The 22,887-nt window shown below is 32.2% G+C and overlaps 2 protein-coding genes and 1 pseudogene across 3 annotated transcripts; 2 read left to right on the top strand and 1 right to left on the bottom strand.

Annotated features, from left to right (window-relative positions):
• Positions 1-416: 416 nt before the first annotated feature.
• On the top strand, positions 417-5,569 carry LOC143625113 (uncharacterized). The gene is made up of 17 exons (XM_077095561.1): positions 417-591; positions 665-791; positions 862-921; positions 1,019-1,123; positions 1,209-1,319; positions 2,173-2,214; positions 2,302-2,492; positions 2,582-2,697; positions 2,974-3,080; positions 3,185-3,227; positions 3,846-3,937; positions 4,026-4,074; positions 4,170-4,240; positions 4,326-4,445; positions 4,868-4,953; positions 5,189-5,234; positions 5,352-5,569. The coding sequence occupies exons 1-17, from the start codon at positions 512-514 to the stop codon at positions 5,382-5,384; spliced, it is 1,479 nt and encodes a 492-aa protein (XP_076951676.1). The 5' UTR covers positions 417-511; the 3' UTR covers positions 5,385-5,569.
• Positions 5,570-6,537: 968 nt separating this feature from the next.
• LOC143625035 (protein neprosin-like) lies at positions 6,538-9,083 on the bottom strand. Its single transcript, XM_077095500.1, has 7 exons — positions 8,961-9,083; positions 8,790-8,876; positions 8,397-8,687; positions 8,172-8,333; positions 8,022-8,075; positions 7,784-7,930; positions 6,538-6,999 (listed from the first exon to the last, which is right to left on the bottom strand). Exons 1-7 carry the CDS (start codon positions 9,081-9,083, stop codon positions 6,622-6,624), a joined length of 1,242 nt encoding a protein of 413 aa, XP_076951615.1. The 3' UTR covers positions 6,538-6,621.
• Positions 9,084-14,623: 5,540 nt separating this feature from the next.
• LOC143625112 (pentatricopeptide repeat-containing protein At2g01390-like) lies at positions 14,624-16,623 on the top strand (annotated as a pseudogene). Its single transcript, XR_013152217.1, has 2 exons — positions 14,624-15,162; positions 15,256-16,623. The product of XR_013152217.1 is annotated as a pentatricopeptide repeat-containing protein At2g01390-like (transcript).
• Positions 16,624-22,887: the final 6,264 nt, after the last annotated feature.

Genomic DNA, 22,887 nt, shown 5'->3' with positions numbered 1-22,887 from the left:
TTTGCGTACTTTGTAATCTTCAATTATGCAGATTTGACTGGTTATTTTGATTTTTGTTTTCTGGGTATGTTTATTTACCTACCAATTTTAATGGGTTACATTTATCTTGAATGATTTGTGCTTATTGGTGTCAAATTTGATAACTTTTTATAGATTTAGGAGTAGAATTGTGTTAGGTTTTAAGTTAGTAATAAATCAGTTGAAAAGCAATAGTTTTTGACATTTGAGCATAGAATTTATAAAATGCAAATTAACAAGACCTTTATCTCTCTATTGAATACTGATTATGAGTTGACTTTTACAAAAAAATGAGGTTTCGAGGCCTTGAATCTTGAAACTTTTTATGGTGGAATCATTCATTAGGTTGACTTTTAGCTACATATATTATATTTTAGTTGGAATGAAGCAAGTGGCTAATTTGCACTCTCAATGGATTACAGTTTGAATCGGTCCACTCTCAATGGATTGCGAGAGTAGATTTGGGTAAAATGCCGAATTCTGCTAATAGTAAATGTGGTCTTCTGATAGAATCCTGATGAATAACAACAACGCCAGTGGTATTCAGACACGAGCTTCGGATTCTACAAGCCGGTAATAATAGCATAAGTGAAGTATTTTCTTATCCTTTTCATTGACTTTTTAAAGATTAATATTCTTTTTACAGGCATAATCCGCACACAGTAAATGATACTGCTGATTATTCTTCTGAAGAGGAACGTCTTGCACGCGTGAAAGCTCAAAAGGAGGAAATCCGGGATCTTAGAGAACAAATTACCTTGGCAAGTGTCAAGGTATGGTTTATCTCTTATTTGATCTCACGCATAGAATATTATTTTGTAACTTTGCATTTGGTGATATTAGGAGCGACAATTGTTGAATGAAAAATATACATTGGAAAAGAAGTTTTCCGAGCTACGACTGGTTTGTTCTATTTCTTTTATATCTAACAACCTTATCTTTTAGCTCGTATTTTTTTAAATTACTTTTTATAATATGGAATATTTTGAATGAGTGACAGGCTCTAGATGAGAGGCAAAATGAAGCTATCATGTCGGCTTCCAATGAACTGGCGCATAGAAAAGATGTTCTTGATGAAAATCTAAAATTAGCCCATGATTTGAAGGTAAGTCACAGGTCGCGTGATGTTTTCCATTTTCTATGTTTCGTATTAATTGCCATTTTTTTATTTTACATTTGTAATGTTACAGGTTGCTGAGGACGAGAGGTATATCTTCATGTCATCCTTGGTTGGACTATTGGCTGAATATGGCGTTCTGCCTCTTGCCACAAATGCTGCAGCTCTTTCAGATAGCATAAAGGTTTAAAATGACCTTTTTTCCTTTGCCCACAGCCTCACATGTGTTGCACCAACACACACACACACCCCTACGCCATATAGAGGCAGGCCTGTGAACGAAGCGACCGAATGCAAGCGCAGCATGTTGTGTTCATTCGTTTAACTCTTAACCAAACAAACAATCAAACATGAACAATTACATGAAAAAGGCTTTTTGTGTTTATTTATGTTCATTCGTTAACATTATAAATAAACAGATCACAAATGTAAAAGAACGAACATAACTGAATATAGATGAACTGACATAACTGAGCTAAAACCAATTAAAAGTGTGAACAACAATGTGCCAGGCCCAAAAAGTTATTGAAACAAGAGAAAATTGTAATGGGCTAAATAATTTAAATGAATATATTAATATTGCAAACAAACCAACTTAAAGAAACGCAAACTAATGAACTTAAAACAAACATTCATGAACATAATGAACGAATAAAAGATGCATTCATGACTTCATGTTTGTTCTTCTAAATAAATGAACAAAAAAAAAAAAATCTGTTCATGTTTGTTTGCTTATTAAATAAACGGACATAAACAAACTCCTGAGAACGATTAGCTGAACGTACAGTGCATTTACAGCCTACATGCAGGTTGGTTGAGTTAGATTGACCCAGGCACCAACAATATTTTCTCCTTTTTCATAATTTCCATACAATTAATGTAATTTAATATAAATATAAAAGTCTGCTATTAAGATGATAAGCTAATCTCCTTTTTCTACTAAACCAAGACTTAAGAACTTTTATTAACCATATGATCAGTTATATATGTGATGTTTATCCGCATCTTAACAATGTTTACATTGTTTTAATTCGCAGCATTTGCACGACCAAATGCAGCAGAAAATCAGAGCATCTCAAGTATGATCACTATCTTAACAATGTTTGTATGTTTTAATTTTTGCAAATATTTTTATTAATTTTTGTATTTTTCTTATTAAATTTCAGGATCAGCAATGGTTTTCGCCTTCACCCTATAACAATACGACAGGTGGCAGGCATTTGGAACAAAATTACGAGGTTTCTAAATTCGCACCTGATGACAACAATAGAGAAAGGACTAGCTTGATGCTCAATGGTCAAATGAGTCAATCAGCAGACAATGATTATCGCACCAAATTTGAATCAAGGCTCGTTAGGTTGGCATAATAAATCTCAAATTTACCCTAAATTTCTGTCTTTCTTTATTTAAATACTTTACTGAATTTTTGTTACTTTCTATTATCAGTCAAAACGCGGATAGTGCTTATGACTATAATAGGGTGAACAATGGGTTTCAAGACGGAACCGATGATGATAATTTTCAGCCACAGTCCAATGATGGGGAAGATTCTTATGCTATAGGTAGCAAACATAATTACTGGAAGTTATTTATTAGTCTCATAATTCTCTTTTGATGTAATTATTATGAGTAGAGATGGCCGGTACGGTCTATTTACTTAAAATTCGGTTCTAGCTTATGTCAAATGAGTTAAATTTTATAAGTCAAAAGTTCTCAAATGTCATCCCAAATGCTTAAAACCCCCTAAATGTTTTTTTTAGAAGCTTAGCTCATTATTTTAACAATATAGCTCTTATAACATGCTGTAAACGCTGACATGTATTATTTTCAATTACAAGATGGCCCTGGAGTAGAAAACTTTCAAATAATTGGAGACGCAAAACCAGGAGGCAAACTTTTAGGTTGTGGGTTTCCCGTGCGCGGGACGTCACTATGCATGTTTCAGGTACAGAAGCTTCTTGATGAAATATTTAATTATTTATTATTCAGTTACATTATCACATTATGTAACGATTGATATATCATGTATTCCTTTTGCTTCTCTATCAGTGGGTCCGTCACCTTCAAGATGGCACTAGGGAGTACATCGAGGGTGAGTATTTGAAAACTAATCTTTGCCAAAACTTTTACGACTACTAATTGATTACCTTAAATGTGCCAAAATTTAAATAATTGTTGTACTTTATTGTTTTTTGTAATCTTATTCAACACATTAATTATCTTATAAAAGAAATGGACAAAAATGTGTTTTCGAGTTCACCGACCTGGTTTTGACCTGTTACTCAACCCGCAGTCTTGCTATGTTTACACTTCCCCTATTGAAATAGTTGTGTTTAAAAGGGCTGAAACTTGGCCTGAGCTCATTGTAACTATTAATTTTATAGGTATTAAATTTATATGTATTTATAATTATAATTTTATATGCAACTAAACATATATTGTATAGTTATTTTTATATACTCATTATTATTATTATGTAAATTTATATTTAATATGTTACATTAAACTATATAAATAATTGCTCGTTTAGGCTCGTGAGCCAGCCTACTTGAGCTTCACTAGTGAAACTCGGGCCTGAGCTTGTTTGTTAAATGAGCTTACCTTTAGGCTCAGGCTTGTTCGAGCTTTAAGCGAGCCGATCTTGAGCAGCTCACGAGCTGCTTTTTCTGTTTATACCCCTAATCTTGATCCAGAATTTTCTGTATGGCAGGAGCCACAAATCCAGAATATGTAGTTACAGCCGATGATGTCGACAAACTTATCGCTGTTGAGTGCATACCAATGGATGACCAAGGTCGACAGGTACTCTTTAAGCATCTTCTATTCGTTATTTACAATAACTTTTGTTGTTATTATCACAAAAAACAATACAAAATTGTTTTGTTTTCAGGGGCAAATAGTGCGACTCTTTGCCAATGAACAAAACAAAATATCATGTGGTAAGTTGTTTTTTTAACAGTTTTCAAATTCATAATAGTTCAACTGTTAAAAAGTTTGGTGCTTTCAACCTCATATTGAAAATGGTATTTTGCAGATTCAGAAATGCAACAGGAAATTGACAGATTTATGTCAGAGGGTCAAGCATCATTTAATGTTTTCATGCTGGTGCGATATATATAAACGTGTTTCTTAATATTTTACTGCATTTTTACTTGTAGAACAAGTTATTTACTTTTGGCTGCTATTGCAGATGGATCCTTCTGAGAGATGGGAACAAACAACTTTTTCTTTGAGACGATTCAACTACCAGATAAAGATCCATCGCACGCAAGAAATTTTTATCGAGGAGAAATATTCCAGTGAATCTTTGGTATGCAAAATATAGTTTTCATGGGTGAATTTCATGACTTTGGCTGAAATGGGTCAAACGGGTCAAATGGGCGAATTCTTTTGACTTTGGCTTAAATGAGTAAAATGGGTAATTCTATAATTTTGGCTGAAGTGGGTCAAATGGGTAAATTCTTTAATTTTGGCTGAAACGGGTCAAATGGGTAAATTCTTTAATTTTGGCTGAAACGTGTCAAATGGGTAAATTCTTTATTTTGGCTGAAGGGGTCAAATGGGTAATTTCTTCAATTTGGCTGAAGGGTCAAATGGTGGTCAAGTATAATGGTTTTGAGGATCACTCTTTCTTGAATATTAGTTAAATGCATTAACTACCATGTTTGACGATGACAATATTTTAGATAATACGTTGACTCGGTGTTTGACTTTGTTGTAATGCTGTTGCAGATCAAAATCCCTGCAGGGCTTACTACACAATTCGTGTTGACCCGTCCTGATGGTTCTTCACATCCATTTACTTTCAACGATGTTAGGTAACCTGGTGTTTTGACTTTCTTCACATTCTTTTACATACGCATGACAACCTACTACATAAAACAAATCTTTAATATAAATTTGAAATGATGACTAAAAATTTTGAATTTGAAAGTAGCAATTTTGACCTAAATAGTCAAAGTATGCATCTTTTCATTTAACTTTAAGATTGAACTTACTATAAGAAATCGTAGTAATTCTTATTATTATTATTTTTTGTGTGTGTGTGTGTAGGATGCGTGACACATTCGTGTTGACCATGAGAATGTTCCAAAGCAAGGTATCTTTCAAGTTGATATCTTTTTCGACTTTTGACTCTTTCTAAAATGGTTTTATACATTTATACTGAATTTCTAAAAAAGTAAGTTATTAATGCGCGACCATCTGTTTTCTTTAGGCATTGGATGATCGAAGGAAGACAAAAGCGTGAACTTTGTATAATTACATATAGATACAAGTGTTCTACAGTCAATTCTTTGTAGAAATGAAGTAAAGAACATCAAGATTCTTTAGAAGGTTTTGTTGTTTAGATTGGAATGATGAGTGAGGGTTGGAACAATGTCTGTTTGTTTATGTTGTTTTTATATGTGCTTGATTAGATGAATGATAATTTGTTAAAAAGGAAAATAACAAAATTTACCTAACTGATTTAAATATTTTGTGAAGATTGTAAAAAACAGACCTAAGTATGAATCTTTTATTTAACAGTCCTTGTTTAAAAAAGACCTTTAACCCTTCAAAGTTTCTCATCTAAACAATCTCCATTGTAATATTGTGGCAATGTTCAACACAATTGCAGATATGGTGTACTATGTACAGAAACCGTTTAAATAGTTTAAACCATCTAAACTGAGACAAATCGGACGGTTTGACTAGTATGACATCTAAATGATCCAATTCCACAGTTCGGTTTGAGAGGTTATTGACTTAAGGATTACTAGATTAGTGGCGGACTCAAGATTCTTTTTATGGAGGCGATTGGGGCATTTAACCAAAATAGGCACTCGAGATTTTCGAGCGCAAGTAACACTAAATGTTCTTTATGGAGGGTAGTTTCCCCCATCCTTTGGTAATAGGTCCGCCTCTGCTTATGGTTTGATCCATCATGGAACTCGTGACCGGTTACATGAACCGACTGAACCATTTAATTTTGTTTTTCATATACTTCTTCATACTTAGAATATTTAATTATGTGTATGTAAATAAAGCAATTTTATCATTTTTATTAACTTATTATGGACTAATGTTTTGAGAAAAAAAAACCGGTTCAAAACGTTAAACTAATACCGAACTGTTAAATGTGGTATTGCCGGGTCCGGGTTGCATATCCAATCTGACCGCTTTGAATAGTGGTTTCCTGAAAACGTAGCTAGCAATTCGGCCTAGAATTTTCGTCAAAATAGTGTAAATACCCCCCCAATTACATATATGACCTTTGAGTGGTATCCATCCATATATGTATAATGTAGTAACTTGTTTCTATAGTCATTAATATACGTCAATTCTATCAAAATTTGATCAACATTATTGCTATAGTTTTGTGATCCAGAAAATCAAATCATATCAACTAATATTTATGGAAGTTGCCCATGAATAACAAGCACAAAAATTTCCTACCACAAAATCAAGAATGAACTTACCAACATTTCATTTCATTTCCAATCTTTTTATGGGCAGTTCGGGTTTCTACCCGGTCCACTGTAGTAAAAGTGGGTGCCCCAATTACCATTGTTGCGCGTCTGAACATCATAACAGTTGGGCTGCTCCGAGAAGGTGTTAATGTCTTTAGGAGCTCTTAGACTGTTAGACTCGTCGACTATTTGTATATTTTTGAAGTAGCTTGCTTTACCAAATCCTTCTTGAGGGAACTGACCGCTACCCATTTGGGTAGTCGTGTGCTGCCCGTCCGAGGCTGTGTTCACCACTTCTCCACCCCATTGTATCATTGATGCACTCTCGGTTAAGTACGAAAAGAGTGTAGCTGGCCAGTATCCCAACACTTTTCCATTCCCAAATTGCATCCACCAGTTCCCTTCGTCCGGGTCCTACCAAAATTTGGTAAAATACATGTAAGCGAACCAAACATTAGTGAACTTTTTTGGTGGAGAGCTTACTTATGCTGACTTATTTTTCATTAAACAAACGAACATGAAAACGTGTCTGATCATTCATTTACGTTTGTGAATATTCGTTCACTTCCGAATGAACATTCATTTTATTTGTGTCCGTTTACACATTTACTGTAATACTAATAGGCCCGTTATGCCTCAACCAAATCAGATTTTAAAACTAACCCTTGGGTACTCGATTAACGAATGAACACAAACAAGATCACATACATTTCTTAACAAACGAACATGAGCAAGAAATTTCATCAGTTTAAGTATATGTTCGTCTGCTCGGTTAAGGTTAAACAAGTGAACACGAACAAGCATGTTCTATTCGTTCAATTCATTTACAGGTGTAGTTGCAACTTGTGCCTCAGTAGATGCACAAAGAGGAGATCTTTGTCTTGTACAAATTCTCTAGAATCATCTACTTAAAAAAGATAAATATTAATATGGTTATTAAAACATAAAATCCTGACAAGAGGAATAAATGACAGATATTCTCATTGCATCTTTCTTTTAAAATCAATATCTTAGAGCATATTTAAAATAACTTATATGTAAATCTGGCATTTTCTTCAACTTTTATGCACCATGATGATGTATTATAAATTATTTGAGCTAAAATATTACGTCTCAGAAGCCGGGGCGTGATACACGTTAATAATATACACAAGGCGTTGCTCTGCATACAACAAAATAAATAATTTGAAGAAGATACCTTCCAGATAAGTATGGTAATATCAAATTGAGAGCCATGTAACTGTGAAATAGGAGATATGCTAGCTCCCATTGCAATCTCATTGTTGGTTTGAATAAACCCGGAGCATAGAAGATTGTAACACCCTGTTGCTTGATATGCATCACTCTGCACAAAATATTCCAAGTCATAAAACATTTTACAAGATGCAACTCACTAGAATCCTATGTGAGTCCTTGTCGAATACATTAAAACTTACAGTCCAGTAGATGAAGAGTCTGGTGTTATTATCTCCATACAAATCCGGACTCACCTGTTTCAATAAGGTTGCATATGTTAAATTATTAGATATGTAACGCGGTTTAATCATTTTACTACTCTAATCTAACTTTATGGGTTGTTAACTTGCCTGCCAACCTGCTTCAATGCTATTGAGATCCGAAGCAAAAGAGCCTTTCAATATCCAAATTTGAGACAAACTAAATTCATTAGGCTGGTGAATCTTCGGGTTCCAAACATTCATCGTTGCTTTTGCTCCGTAAAACTCCCCTTGAGCATACGCAATTGCATGCTAAAAAAACTCCCCTTGAGTATTTGATTATTTCATATTACACAAAAATATAAACGGGTATACCTGATGCCCGTTTTGATTAATAAGGTCGGGGTCAATGGAGTTCGGTTTAGCAAAAGTAGAATAACCTTTTTTTCCGTATCTTTTGACAGAACTCGCTCTAAGTACATCTTCTTTCTTCGTTCTTCTAACGGGGATTGTCTCTTTCGGGCATTGCCCGATTGAGTTCCATAATTGAGTTATTGTTCCATGCTTTGATGGCTTTGATGATGAAGATGGTCCATCTTCATTCATCACGGATGACACTTTGATGTCATTATTATTTATCCAAGTTGGATGATAATTTGGTTCCATCTATAATCATTAATTCATCAATCAGTATTCAATCAAAACTCATCTACCTTTAATCATTAATTCATCAACATACACTTAAAAAATATAAGTTCATAATCAAACCTTAATGGTATGGTTTTTAAGAAATGGATGATCAAACGCCCGTTGACGTGAGATATGAACGCAATCTATTATATCACCGTCTGGACTCTGCTAACCATGAAACACATATACAATTCAACAACTCATAAAATATGTTAGTGACATTAAGAAATGAAAGAATATGTTACACACCTTGATCGATTTTATCGGAGGTTTATTTAAGCGACTCAAATACTTTAAAACCTCAACTTTCTTCCCGGCATAACATAAACTCACATACAACACCACCACTAAACAAAAAACCAGCTTCACCATTTTGTCACTACAACCTTAACAACTGATCAAGTACAAGCTGCGTGAAAGTATAGATACATAGGTTGGTTGGTATGTGTGTACAGTTGTCTTTAGAGTATGTATGCAGTTGATTGCGGATTTGTGTGTGAAAATGACAATGGTGAATATTATTATTATTATTATTATTATTATATAATAAGTTTTGAATGAAAATTGTGTATGAAATCTGACCTAAAATTCAGAGACTTTTGGTTATTATTATTGGGCTTTGGAGCACTTCTTGGAAAGTCAGAAGATTTTTCTATCGTGACGAAATTTAGAACATATTCCCTTATTATTATTATTATTATTATTATTATTATTATTATTATTATTATTATTATTATTATTGATAAACCAACCAATATAAAAAGATAACAAATTAATAATTATGCCACTTGCCCACCAACCAACAAGAAACTTTAACAAGCACTGATTAATTTCTCCATGAGGTTTTCAGTCACAAGCTGGTTAAGTCAACTATATATATATACATATATTTTTTTTGGGTGGTTTTAATATAAACTTTGAGCTGAATTACTACCTATAGTTTTGAAAAACTGTGACGGATGGTTCAGTTTTCATAAGCGTTTCAAAATTCAAATCGCTAGCCGAACTTCTAACCTGGTTTTCAAATTGTTCAAATTTCAAACCGAGTGAACCGATCGAGTGGCTTCATTTAAAAGGTTTGATCGGTTTCAAGGATTTATTTACACCCTAATCAAATTATAACATGATAACATTTGTGGGTTGTGAAAAAATAGAATAAATTTTAAGCAATATATATTTTTATTGAAAAATGTTACAATGCATTAATTATAGAGTATATAATAAGATTAGATTATAATGAACTAACGTATAAGCAATTAAGTATTAGCTTTAAATAATTAAAATTTAAATAAATAGACCTTTAAATTTAAATCATAAAAGGAATTAAAAGAGAGAACGACTGAGATTTATATAATTATTAAGATAGTCATAGAGACGCAAATTTTTCATTGAAATGAGTAAAAGTTTTAAAGTTATTCTTTTGTTTCGTGCACGAGTGAATATAAATCTAAAAATATTCGTTTGTAACCTATATGAGTGAATATATTAGTGAGTAAAAGTCTATATGAGTGAATAAAAGTCTAAAATTACTCTGGCTTTGTATACGTCTTTTTCTTTTGTTTTGTATATGAGATTCACATCATATTAGTGCAGTTTTCATCCCCCGGATTTGTTCAAATTTGATAATTCAATCCAGATTTTTAAAATTTGTCTTTTCCGTTTCTTAGGTTCCATTTTTATTGCAATTTCCATCCATCTCGTTAACAAATTTTGGACTAAAATAGCATATTTTAACAAACCAAAAGAACAAAAATTGTAACGGAAATGAAACATTAGAGACGAAAAAGACAAATTTCAAACTTTTAAATTGAAATAGCAAATTTGAATAACCCACATAGACGAAAACCACATCACTAGAAACAAGTATCACCCTCTACTTTCAAAGTAAATTTGTATAATCCACATAGACGAAAACCGTATTAATGGAAACGGGTATCGCCCTACACCTTCAAAGTACCCAAGTAACAATAATAAATAATGATCATTGGAAATTTACACTTATACATACATACATATCTATTTTATTAAATTAAAATAAATGCAGACAATTGTTAGTTTGTGGTTAAAACTCCTGATTTTTTTCTCTTCCAAGTAATAACTATGACATAGATCAATAATTATTTACTTTTATTTTATACTCCATTTATATTATATCTATAGCATGATTAAATTATTCACTTTTCTTTAAACTCTATTATATTATATATACATTTTTATAAAAATAAATATTCTTATAAATTATAAATATATGCTTTAAATCTATCCATTTATTTTTCAGTTAATTTACTAAACTATATATATGTTAAAATGTAATAATATATACCAGGGTATTTTAAAAGTTTAAGAATGCAAGTAGATTTATCATTAAATTTGTTACGGGTTCAAAGTTTTGACTTGAAAATGTCAAACAAAATAAAGTTAGAATTATAAACGTGTTTTGAATTTATTTTCAATGACATTTTTGGAAATAATGAAAAGATTCGAGATTTGGCTAATTGACTATTTTTCCCACAACTGTTAAATTTAAGAAAAGACGGTGAACACTTTCAACATGCTACCTCTAGGCCTATCAATGCTTCTAAAATGTAATGTGTGGAACATGTCATACAAAATTATGCTCAAGTGAAGCAAAACATTCACAAAATTGAGCAGGTTAACGTGTTATTTTCATGTGTTGTCATTATGGCAAAGTTGAGAAGCCCTCTCAAAATTATAAAAATCATTTTCAAGGTGTAGCTCAGAACTATTATTATATGAAAAGTTTTTTTTTAAATTGGTTCACAACCAAAATTCTTTCAAATATATATATATATATATATATATATATAAAGGATAAAATACAAAAATCCTTTATCGTATATTAAGTATGCGACACTTCTAACCGTTGATTCCCAAAATCACAATTACACTAATATGTTCGTCCCTCTCCCTCAATCCATCTCCACCACCCCTTACCGACATCAGCACACCTCCTTCACCTCCGCTCGCCGGCGCCATCAACGCTCTTCATCACCATCATCGCCGTCGACAACAAACTCATCGGAAAAATGCAAAACTCGTCACAGGTTTGTTTGGTTGAATTGAAATTGAAATTGAAATTGAAGCCAATTGATCGGTTAATCTTTGAAATCGATTCAATTAATCATCAATTTGAAGCTTCAATCGATCAATTTCGAGTTCTGGATGATGGGTTTTTGACATTAAACGTTTAAGATTTGAACGTATTAGCTGAACGTTAAAGTTTTTGCTTAAACTTATAAAGGTTTGAACGTATTAGCTGAACATATTTAGCTGAATGTTTAAGTTTTTACCTGAACTTTTAAAGGTTTTGAACGTTTTAGCTGAACGTTGTCGCGTATGTCATGTACGTTAAGCGATTATTGTACGTTAACTTTCCCATATATATATATGATACTAAGAATCAAATTTCCAATAGATGGACGTTCTCAGGTATGTTTTTGCACTTGCGTTACTATTATTATTATTTTTTATTAAGTTCATTTTTTTTGAAAAAAAAAATCATTTTCTGATATAAATAAAATCAATATATGTACACATAGTATAGATATAAGCATAGATATAATCATTTTTTCATATACAATATGTACTTATTTGCTTTATTTATAACTTTATTATTTGGACCGTTTTGTATGGTATACGGGCTCTAAAGCTAGTGTGTAATTTGAAAACTCTTATGAGTTAAGAAAACCCTAAAAACTCATCTATGCCACGTAATTTAAGAGACACATGTGATAAAATATCCTTAAATAATATTATTATAAATAGATAAATAAAACAATTAATGACTAAAAAGTTTTTTTTTTGAGTTGCAAAGTAATCTTGATTTTTACATCCAAATGCAGCACCAAACAACGGGGCATGGCAGCATATTTTAGGTTTAGTGGGTTTTGTTTGGACTTGTGTCTGAATTTTATGGCAGAGGTGTTCAAATTTTGTTATTTGAAAAGTTTCGGATCTATAAAAATTTCGGATAATGAGTTTTAATATCCGAATCCAAATTTAAGATATTCAAAAATTTGAATTCGGATTATGATATCCAAAGATATCCGAATGTTGGATAAAAGTATTTAGTTTAGTAATTTTGTTAAAAGTTATACTTGATGTCAAAAATTTATTCAAAATATCTGAAATTTCTAATTTATAATATATATAAACGAAAACCTAAAAATCCTATGTGTCGTGATGTGGTCGCTTCCCCCTTTTATAGAAGCCACCAGATTTCTTGATTTTTAAATGGATGCCTCTCATTGATTTAACCCAAATTCATGGATATGAGTCTTACCAAAACTAGATAGCTCTTAAACGGATTATAACATCTCATTAAATTAAAAATTAATCTTACCAATTATTTGATATGAAAATTCTACAAAATAAGAATATACTAAAATTTAATATCCAATTTAAAAAGAAAAAGATATTATTTATAATTAATAAACAAATTTATAGTAAAAAACATAAGCGAGACATGGGTCATCAAATCCAGATAACTTTTAAACGAGTTATAACATATCATTTATTTATGAAAGCCTTTCATCATCAAACCCTAAGTATATTATTAACTTTCTTACAATAAAGAAAATTAAAATCCAAAAAATAAATATTAAAAAACGAAAAATGTAAAACAACCATTCTCTCAAGCCATCAGATTACTTTATTTGTAAATGAAGGTTTCTCACGCATTTGACCCGAATTCACGGGTAAAGGTCTTACCAAACCCAGATAGCTCTTAAACGGGTTATAACATCTCATTATATTAAAAAAATAATCTCATCAAATATTTGATATGAAAATCCTATAAAATAGGAATATACTAAAAATTAATATCCTATTTTATTTTAAAAAAAGCTATTATTTAAAGTTAAGATATAATTTTATAATAAAGAAAATAAACGGGTAATGAGTATCACCAAACCCAGATAGCTTTTAAACCGTATTATAACATATAATTTATTTGTGAAAGCATTTCATCATCAAACCTCAAGTATATTAATTATTAACTTTCTTATAATAAATAAAATTAAAATCCAAATATACATATATAAATATTAAAAACGATTAATGCAAAACAACCACCGTAATACGGGGGATAAAATCTAGTTAATATATATAGTTGCTAGCTTTTAGCCCGCATGGCATGCGGGTTTATTAAGATTTTTGTTTTTAATCATTTTACAGTTATATTTTTGTAATTAATTATTTTAATTTAATTAATCATAAAAAGTTTGTTATATTCATTCAGAATTTATATATTTATTTGAACCTATTTTGATGCATTTATGCTTGTTTATGTTCGATCATTATGTTCGTTTATGTTCATTTTAGAATGAAACATTAGATAATCATCTACTTAATGTTTTATATTTGTTTGTTTTTGTTTATTTATACCCTTTTAATTTTTTTTATTCGTTTACATTTGTCCATTTATGTTCGTTAACCCTTGTTCAATTACGTTCATGAATTGTTCGTTTAGATTTTAAATGAACGAATACGAACATGTTTGTGCTTTAAACGAACTAACATGATCACCCTTGTTCTATCTATATTCATTTATGTTCCTCCTTGTTCACGTTTGCTTCTAAACTTATCCATCTGAGTTGTTTGTTACCCTCTTGTTCAAAGACTAGTATCGTGGTCATTGGACATGAGCACAAGGCTTAATACAGGGGCAACAATAGCACTGGTTTCTTCTTGATCTGAACACATTCATTCATGAATCCCCCATTTGGATTTGGATTTGGATTTCTCAAACCCCTTTTCTTCTTGTGTTCAAAATCCTCCAGCTTTATTATTATTAATGGTTTCCATTCTTCACAAACCCAATTCAAACATTTCAAGAAAACCCCCAAATCAAGAATCAAAGGCAGTGCTAAAGTATACACCAAGCACACAGTCAGAAGCATCTCTAACATCCTTCGTTACTCACCCTGGGACTCCGCCCAACAGCAGCTACAAACCCTAACCATCAAATGGGACTCTTACACCGTCACCCAAGTCCTCAAAACCCACCCCCCAATGCAAAAGGCCTGGCTTTTCTTCAACTGGGCTTCCCGCCTCCCAAACTTTAAGCATGACCAATTCACTTACACCACAATGCTCGATATTTTCGGAGAGGCCGGCCGCCTTTCCTCCGTGAAGTTCCTCTTTAATCAAATGCACCAAAAGGGGGCCAAGGTTGATGTCGTCACTTATACTTCAATGCTGCATTGGCTCTCAAACCACGGTGAAGTTCACGGGGCAGTCGAGTTATGGGAGCAGATGAAACATAAAGGTCTTGTTCCCACTGTCGTCTCGTACACCGCTTTTATGAAGGTTTTGTTTAGCCATGGTCGGGTTAAAGAGGCTGCTAAGGTTTATAAGGAGATGGTTCGGGCTGGTTGCCCGCCCAATTGTTTCACCTACACGGTCTTAATGGAGCATCTTGCGCGTTCTGGTCAGTGTTGTTTTTAGTTTTTACATACGTTCGTTTCACCGTTTAAGGCCGCATTATCTTACAATGATTTTAGTTTTTGGTGAATGATTTTAGGAAAATTTAATCAAGTTCTAGACATATTTGTAAAGATGCAAGAAGCAGGAGTAGAACCTGATAAAGCTGCGTGTAACATCTTAGTTGAAAGCTGTTGCGAAGCAGGTGAAACACGGGCTATGATGATAATTCTTGAATATATGAAAGAAAACTTGCTTGTCCTTCGCCAACCGGTATATGCAAAAGCTCTTGAAACTTTAAGAAACGCAGGGGAAAGTGATGTTCTTCTTAAGGAGTCAAATCGTCATTTATCTATATGTTACAAGAAGCCTGAACCACTAGTAAAGGATACAGTTTCCGACACGATATCCGCCGATGAGCGACTCATGCTATATCTTTTGACCAGAAAACACTTTATTGGTGTTGACTTTTTACTGAAAGATATGATTGACAAAAACGTCTTTTTGACTCCCGATATTGTTTCGTCAGTTATTGACGCGTACACTGCTCACGAGAGACCTCAGGGAGCTGTTTTGGCATATGAGTTTGGTAAGAAAATGGGGATCAAATATGAGAAAGCTTTGTATGTTTCTTTGGTTGGTTTGTTTATCAGGACGAATTATTTCCCAAAGATTGTGGATATTGTTGACGAAATGGTTAACAATGGAATATTTCTTGGAGTTCATCAAAGTGCATTATTGATATACAAGCTTGGGTGTGCTAACAAGCCTGTTTTAGCTGCAAAAGTATTTGACTTTTTGCCTGATAATGAGAAGAATACGACAACCTACACTGCTTTGATGGCAGCCAACTTTGCTTCGAGAAACACTTCTAAAGGATTACAGGTTCTTAAGGAAATGAAGGATGCTGGGATTGCGGTGGTTGTTGGAACTTATAATGTGTTGTTGGGTGGTCTTGAAAAAAGTGGGAGACGTGTTGAGTTTGAGTATTATAAGAAAGAGAAAAAACAGATGATGCAGAGCGTTAATTTTTCAGAAAATCAACAGTCTGCAGAAGAAATGACTTGTAACATGTTGTTTGGCAGGAATTATGTATCTTGAAATTTGAATAATGTGACGTATGTATTTAAGGGGTGATTGGAGATGGGGAGTTAAAAATGTATGTTTTTTGTTCAGTGTTTTCAATTGGTCTCCAGATAGAGAGAAAGGGGGAGAAAAGAAATGAAGGTCTTAAATCTTGGAAGACCATGATAACAAGGCTCCAACCAAAACTACAATACTAGGTGGGAGCCATAACCAAAGGGTTAGACGGACCAAGTTTAAATTTTTTATTAGCATGGTCTGCAAGTATATTAGTTGGTATAAAATTTCATTTCAACTGCAAAACTACCTGACGCTAGTAGGTACGATCTCATTTTGTTTATTTCACAATTTCTCTTGTTCATCAAAACATATTCTTTTTGGTCTCTCTTGGTACAATTTTTCTTGTTCATGTCCGTGTTCGTGAACCTGATCTAAAACAATGAATGGGGTGGTCTAAAAAGTTGTTGAAACTAAATTGTAACGGGCCTAGAAAATTTAATTGAATATATTACAAACGTAAATGAACTTCCCCCGAATGATTAACTGAAAGTTTGGTTCATTTACAGGCCTACCTAAAATTTTGTGTTTACCATTTCTTAAGTTTTTTATAAGTTAACATTTTAAAAAAATTACAATTCATAAATCAATAACAAAAGTCATTTTTTTCTGTACATGCAGAACTGAAACCAAACCGGTTTTTGAAAAAACATAAAACCAAACTGCTGGTTTTGGGTTGGGTTTGGTTATTTCGGTTTCATTGTCTTTATAAATAATCATGCAATATTTATGATTACCAAAACAAAATTAACATTTTGGAAAGGAACGATTACTTGTTACTAACGTCTTTAACTTTTGTGATATTGACCCTGCAGCCATGAAATTGTTAACTGCTCAGCTAGAACAGGACTCTCATATGCTGGCAAAACACTACGCAGATGCTGTTGGATTCGACATTGTTTTCTTCTCAAAATGAGTACAATATTGGTGGGGAGGAGGTGCTGCAAGTTGATTATAGTGGGGGCCCACATGATGACTTAAAGTCAAGCCCAAAACCCTTCCGCCACCTGTCTCTTCACCGACCCGACAAACCTGGCTTTCCTTAACCACTGGCAAGCTTGGCTTCTTTAGGATTATCATCAGGAAAAGGAACCTGAACTGTCCAACGATACATTTCATCAGGGTTATCAGTCAAACATGGTCAACAACTTATCTCCAGACGACACATTTCATCAGAGTTTACAAGTTCTGTCAGAGCGGTCCACACTTTTTCGGTCTGGGTTTGTTTTTACAGTCTGGTTTGATCAATGCCAGGGGTAGGAGCAAATAGTTTTAAAAAATATAAAATATGAAGACTCTAAGTTGTCTTAGTGATTTCGCCTCCTGCCCTTTCTGACACTTTCTCATTTTCAAGACTCTTAAGTTGTCTTGATGACACAGTTTGCGTTAATGGCTGGTTAAGAGCGTGGGCTTGTGAGTATGGTTCAGATGGTACTCTTCATGATATTCTACAGGTAAATGTCTTTGGTCGTAAGTTAGTGATCATGTGGTTATAATCAGTTTATGTGAAAAACAACATATTTACTTTTATCGGAATGTGACGGGTAGGAATCAGGTTGTCAAACGGGTTGATCGGCAAAACGAGATGTTGATGGTGGTGGTCTATGTGTGGTGGGTCGTTGTTTACGGTGACAAATTGGGTATTAAGGAGAGTGGCAGAGGGAGTGGATGAAGAGGTGGTGGTGCGGTGGTTCCTAGTCGGAAATGATGAGGACTCCGTTTACACTTGTTTCTTTGTTTCGTCTCTTTGAAGACAAAATACTTGCAGAAGATGGTTAATTTTATATATTTGTAATTTATATATATACTAGATTTTACGGGGGTTGCTTTACATTATTCGTTTTTAATATTTATAAATGTCTATTTGGATTTTAATTTTATTTATTGTAAGAAAGTTAATAATTAATATACTTGATTTTTTATGATAAAATGGTTCATAAATAGATAATATGTTATAATCGGGTTTGGTGATACCCATTACCCGTTTATTTTCTTTATTATAAAATTATTTATTAATTATAAATAATATCTTTTTTTTAAATAAAATAGGAAATTAATTTTTAGTATATCCCTATTCTATAGGATTTTCATATCAAATATTTTATCAGATTATTTTTTAATATAATGAGATGTTATAACCAGTTTAAGAGCTATTTGGATTTGATGAGACCTTTACCTGTGAATTCGGGTCAAATGCATGAGAAACCTTAATTTACAAATAAAGCAATCTGATGGTTTGAGAGAATGGTTGTTTTACATTTTTTGTTTTTTAATATTTATTTTTTGGATTTTAATTTTCTTTATTGTAAGAAAGTTAATAATATACTTAGGGTTTGATGATGAAAGGATTTCATAAATAAATAATATGTTATAACCCGTTTAAAAGCTATATGAATTTGGTGACCTATGACCCGCTTATGTTTTTTTACTATAAAATTGTTTATTAATTATAAATAATATCTTTTTCTTTTTAAATTGATATTAACTTTTAGTATATCCCTATTTTATAGGATTTTTATTTCAAATAATTGGTAAGATTAATTTTTAATTTAATGAGATGTTATAACCCGTTTAAGAGCTATCTGGTTTTGGTAAGACCCATACCCATGAGTTTGGGTTAAATCAATGAGAGGTCTCAATTTAAAAATCAAGCAATCTGGTGGCTTCCATAAAAGGAAGGAGCGACCACATCACGACACGTAAAATTTTAGTATTTTCGTTTTTATATATATATATATATAATATAAAGGGTAAAATAGTAAATCAAAAGTTTATTTTTTATAAAATGGATAAATATGTAATATATATGTTTTAAAGAGAGGAATATGTAATTGATTTTTATGATTGGAGATATATGTAATTAAAGATGTTTAAAAAGGAAAATATGTGAATCCAATAAAAAATAGATGATGTACATATGTATGGTTCCACTCAAATGGTTCTAAAGTTTTCAAAACCAAGGGTTTTCAATTGAAATCATACCTATTTACATATGTATTACAAAACTTTTCTAATATTGGGTTTTAAATATTTTTATTTTGTTAGTTCAAAATTTCCAACTTTTCTTATATTTACATCATCATAACAATAGCAACATATTTAATTACTTTTGGCAGAAAAGAATTGATCGATAGTTAAAAGTATTTAGGGAAGTCAAGGTCGTCAATGTTGTCGTAATAATGGAACCTAGACTATTTTTTTCAAAAAAAATGGCTTTTGAATATTATATTATAATTGTTATTAAAATAAATGGTTTTGTACTACTTTTCTTGTGTTTTCAGTACTACTATAATGAAGATTAGCAACCTCAGGTTTTAGTCTCATCGATATTACAAAAACCGCTTTCTACAAAAGTATATCTTAAGAACCTACGCAAACGTTCTTTCACACTATTGGCTGTCTTTTTAGTTGTTACTTGTGAGTGTTCAAGTCTCGTTGTAAAAAGAGATCTAATAACTTATGAGTAGAGTTAGAACTAGTTCTAAAAAAAAGAAATCTTAATACTCTCAATTTATAGTGAGTTTCTCACATTTATAATCATAAATAACATAGTATATATTATTTATTTATTTATTTATTCTTATCATAATTTTATAATTAGTACTTATTATATAAATATATTGAATAGGACTTATATAAATAATAGCTCATGTAGCTCGTGTGGTACTTATTATAAATAATAGCTCGTGTAGGCTCGAGGAGGTAAGCCTGACAAGCGAAAGTCAGGCATATGCTCGCTCATTTATTGAATACACTTGTATTTTTCTATACTCGTCTTAGCCTAGCACTCAGTTTTACCAAAAACTTTCGATCTGTAACCCAACTAGACCTGTCCATTTTTCCTGATTATGTCTTGTCTAAACAAACAAGATTGCAATTGTTTATATATATATAACTAGTTTTAGAGCCCGTGTCGTACACGGGATAATTCCAATTATAAAATTATAAGTAAAACAAATAATTACATAGCGTATATGAAAAAAAATGTATTCAACATGCTTGTATTTATATCACAAAATGATTTTTTAAAATGAACTTAATAAAAAAATGTCTGTACAAAAAGTCGTACCCGAGAATGCTTCTTTCTATTGAAAAATTCATTCTTGGTGTCATATATGTATAACTGAAAAGGTTTTGGTTATGAACCAATTCGAAAGTAAGACTTCTAATACGATAGTAATTTTAACCATTCAGCCTAAATACAAAAGAGGCGTTACCTTTATTGATATATTTATCAATTTACCACCCGTCAAAGAAATTAAGCAGGACATTAAATTGTAGTAATGGATGTTCTTCAAGAACTATGTTTTTCTGAGCGACACCATAAAAAAGATTTTGATAAGTTTTAGAGGGCTTCTCGACTTTGTCACAATGACAACATAAAAAATAACATGTTAACCCATTCAATTTTGTGAATATTTTGTTTCATTTGAGCACAGTTTTGTCAAAACGTGATTCCCATACAACGTTCTGATCACAATTGAAGGAAAAATTAATGTTGACATAAATATTTCAAATTTGATAAAAGTTAGAAGCATTGATAAGCATGGAGATGGCATGTCGAAAGTGTTCGCAATCTTTTCTTAAATTTTAATAGTTGAGGGAAAAATAGTCAATTTGTCAAATTCCGAACCTTTTGATTATTTCAAAAAATGCCCATAAAAATAAAGAACATGAATCATGTTTAAAATTTTAACTTTCATACTTTTGACATTTTAAAGTCAACACTTTGAACCCATAACAAATTTGACGATAAATCTATTTTGCATTTATCAAACTTTTAAAAATACTCAAAATTTTCATATTTGACTCGTAACAAATTTTGAACTAAATGTAGTTAACTTGTACCAAACAATCTATTTACCAACTTTTGACCCATAAAATCAAATTTAACTTCCACAAAAAACCCGAAACAATTTTCATTTGAGAAACATGATTTGTTTTTTATTTTTGGAATTTACAAAGTATTTTGAAATATATAGTAAAATAATATGTTAATATTTATATTTATAAAAATATATAGATATTATATAAATATAGTGTAAAAGAAAAGTGAATAATTATTAATTTATTACATATATTATGGTATATTAGTTTTGGAAGGAAAAAAATATAAGAATTAACCAAAACATGACATTTGTTCACATTTATTTTACTTTATTAGAATAAGTAGATTTGTTGAACCCACAGCACCCATATTGTTTGTTTATATAGCTAGTTGAAAATATTGATTTACAAATTGAAGATGGATTTATGATCTTGAAAGTGTTAGATTACACATCCATCATTTATAATCAATAATCAAATGTAAACATATATTTCTTGATTCGTGTTCTTGCTAGAAAGTGAAGGTTCATAAACAAAAAATGGTTTTTAATATTTTTTTTCATAATATATTTTAATTGAGGTTCCTTAAAGAAAATGACCACAATATGTGGACATAAATCTCAACATATTGGTCAAATAGTACGGAATTCCATAAGTATTCAAATTATCTGATAATTTGTAAATAGCTTTGTGTAAATATCAAAGAAAATCAACTACCACTCACATTTAGGTGCTGTTTGTTTTTAAGACAAAAACTGTCTGTAATCTAATTTCATCTGATTGCATGTCTACAACTGAAGATGTGGTCTGAATGTCTGCAATCTGAAAATATAATACTGTTTGTTTTATAAACTGAGTGTCGTCTGCATAAGCTGAAAATTAGTTGTCTATCATACATATCACAGTAGATAGAAGTCATTTAACGTCTGTAGAATAGTAAAATAGTTGGTAGTGGGCGGTGGACGGTGGTGGTGGCGGACGGTGGGTGGTGGTGGTGATGGACGGTGATGGTGGTGGACAGCGTTGGTGGCGGACGGTGGGTGGTAGTAGTGGACGATGGTTGTGGCGGTGTTGGCAGCAGATGGTAGGTGGTGGTGGTGGGTGGTGGTGGCGGACGATGGTTGTGGCCGACGACGAGTGGGTGGTGGTGGTGGACGGTGGTGGTGGATGGTGGTGGTAGTGGTGGGTGGTTGTGGCGGACGGTGGGTGGTGGCGGTAATGGACGGTGTGGTGGCGGACGGTGGGGGTGGTGGTGGTGGCGGACGGTGGGGGCGGTGGTGTTGGACATTGGGTGTTGGTAGGATGTTAAGAAGTGTGAAAACGTGAAGATGTGAAGACGTGAAGATGTGAAAAGAAGTTAAACAATAGCTTTTTTTTTAAGAATATAAAAGCAGTTTGCAGATGTTATTTAAAAAAAACAGTCTTCAGAAGCTTATGTCTACGCGCTCGCAGACATAAGCCTCCTGCAGATGTTTTAAGCAAAAACAAACACCACCTTAGTCAAAGTTTTTCTTTTAGAAATTTGCACATACTCAACCGAAAACACAAAAAGATTAATAAACTAAACACAACAGCAAATTAAATGAGCATACGCGCATACGAACAAGCTCATAAGTCAAAATGTAATATGTTATAAATCAACACTACGCATCATACGAGTAATGTCCGTGGAAACTAAGATATATTTACCAGTCCATAACAGCATTCATCCAGACCTAGTGAAGACATAAAATGCTTTCACTATTGAATGCACACATTAGTCTAT

The sequence above is a fragment of the Bidens hawaiensis genome, unplaced genomic scaffold, assembly GCF_021521415.1.
Source record: "Bidens hawaiensis isolate Kalapana, Puna unplaced genomic scaffold, B.hawaiensis_p1.1 tig00004020_1, whole genome shotgun sequence".
Classification (NCBI taxonomy): Eukaryota; Viridiplantae; Streptophyta; class Magnoliopsida; order Asterales; family Asteraceae; genus Bidens; species Bidens hawaiensis.
This window is presented reverse-complemented; position numbering and strand designations above follow the sequence as displayed.

What these genes read in the sequence shown, in the direction of transcription:
- LOC143625113 (XM_077095561.1), top strand. Translation starts at nt 512, where the DNA reads ATGTGGTCTTCTGATAGAATCCTGATGAATAACAACAACGCCAGTGGT. An exon ending in AGAAAATCAGAGCATCTCAA is followed by an intron (nt 2,215 to 2,301) that starts GTATGATCACTA and finishes ATTAAATTTCAG; the next exon opens with GATCAGCAATGGTTTTCGCC. An exon ending in GGAAGATTCTTATGCTATAG is followed by an intron (nt 2,698 to 2,973) that starts GTAGCAAACATA and finishes TTCAATTACAAG; the next exon opens with ATGGCCCTGGAGTAGAAAAC.
- LOC143625035 (XM_077095500.1), bottom strand. Translation starts at nt 9,083, where the DNA reads ATGGTGAAGCTGGTTTTTTGTTTAGTGGTGGTGTTGTATGTGAGTTTA. An exon ending in CTCCGATAAAATCGATCAAG is followed by an intron (nt 8,877 to 8,960) that starts GTGTGTAACATA and finishes CATGGTTAGCAG; the next exon opens with AGTCCAGACGGTGATATAAT. An exon ending in TTAATCAAAACGGGCATCAG is followed by an intron (nt 8,334 to 8,396) that starts GTATACCCGTTT and finishes GAGTTTTTTTAG; the next exon opens with CATGCAATTGCGTATGCTCA.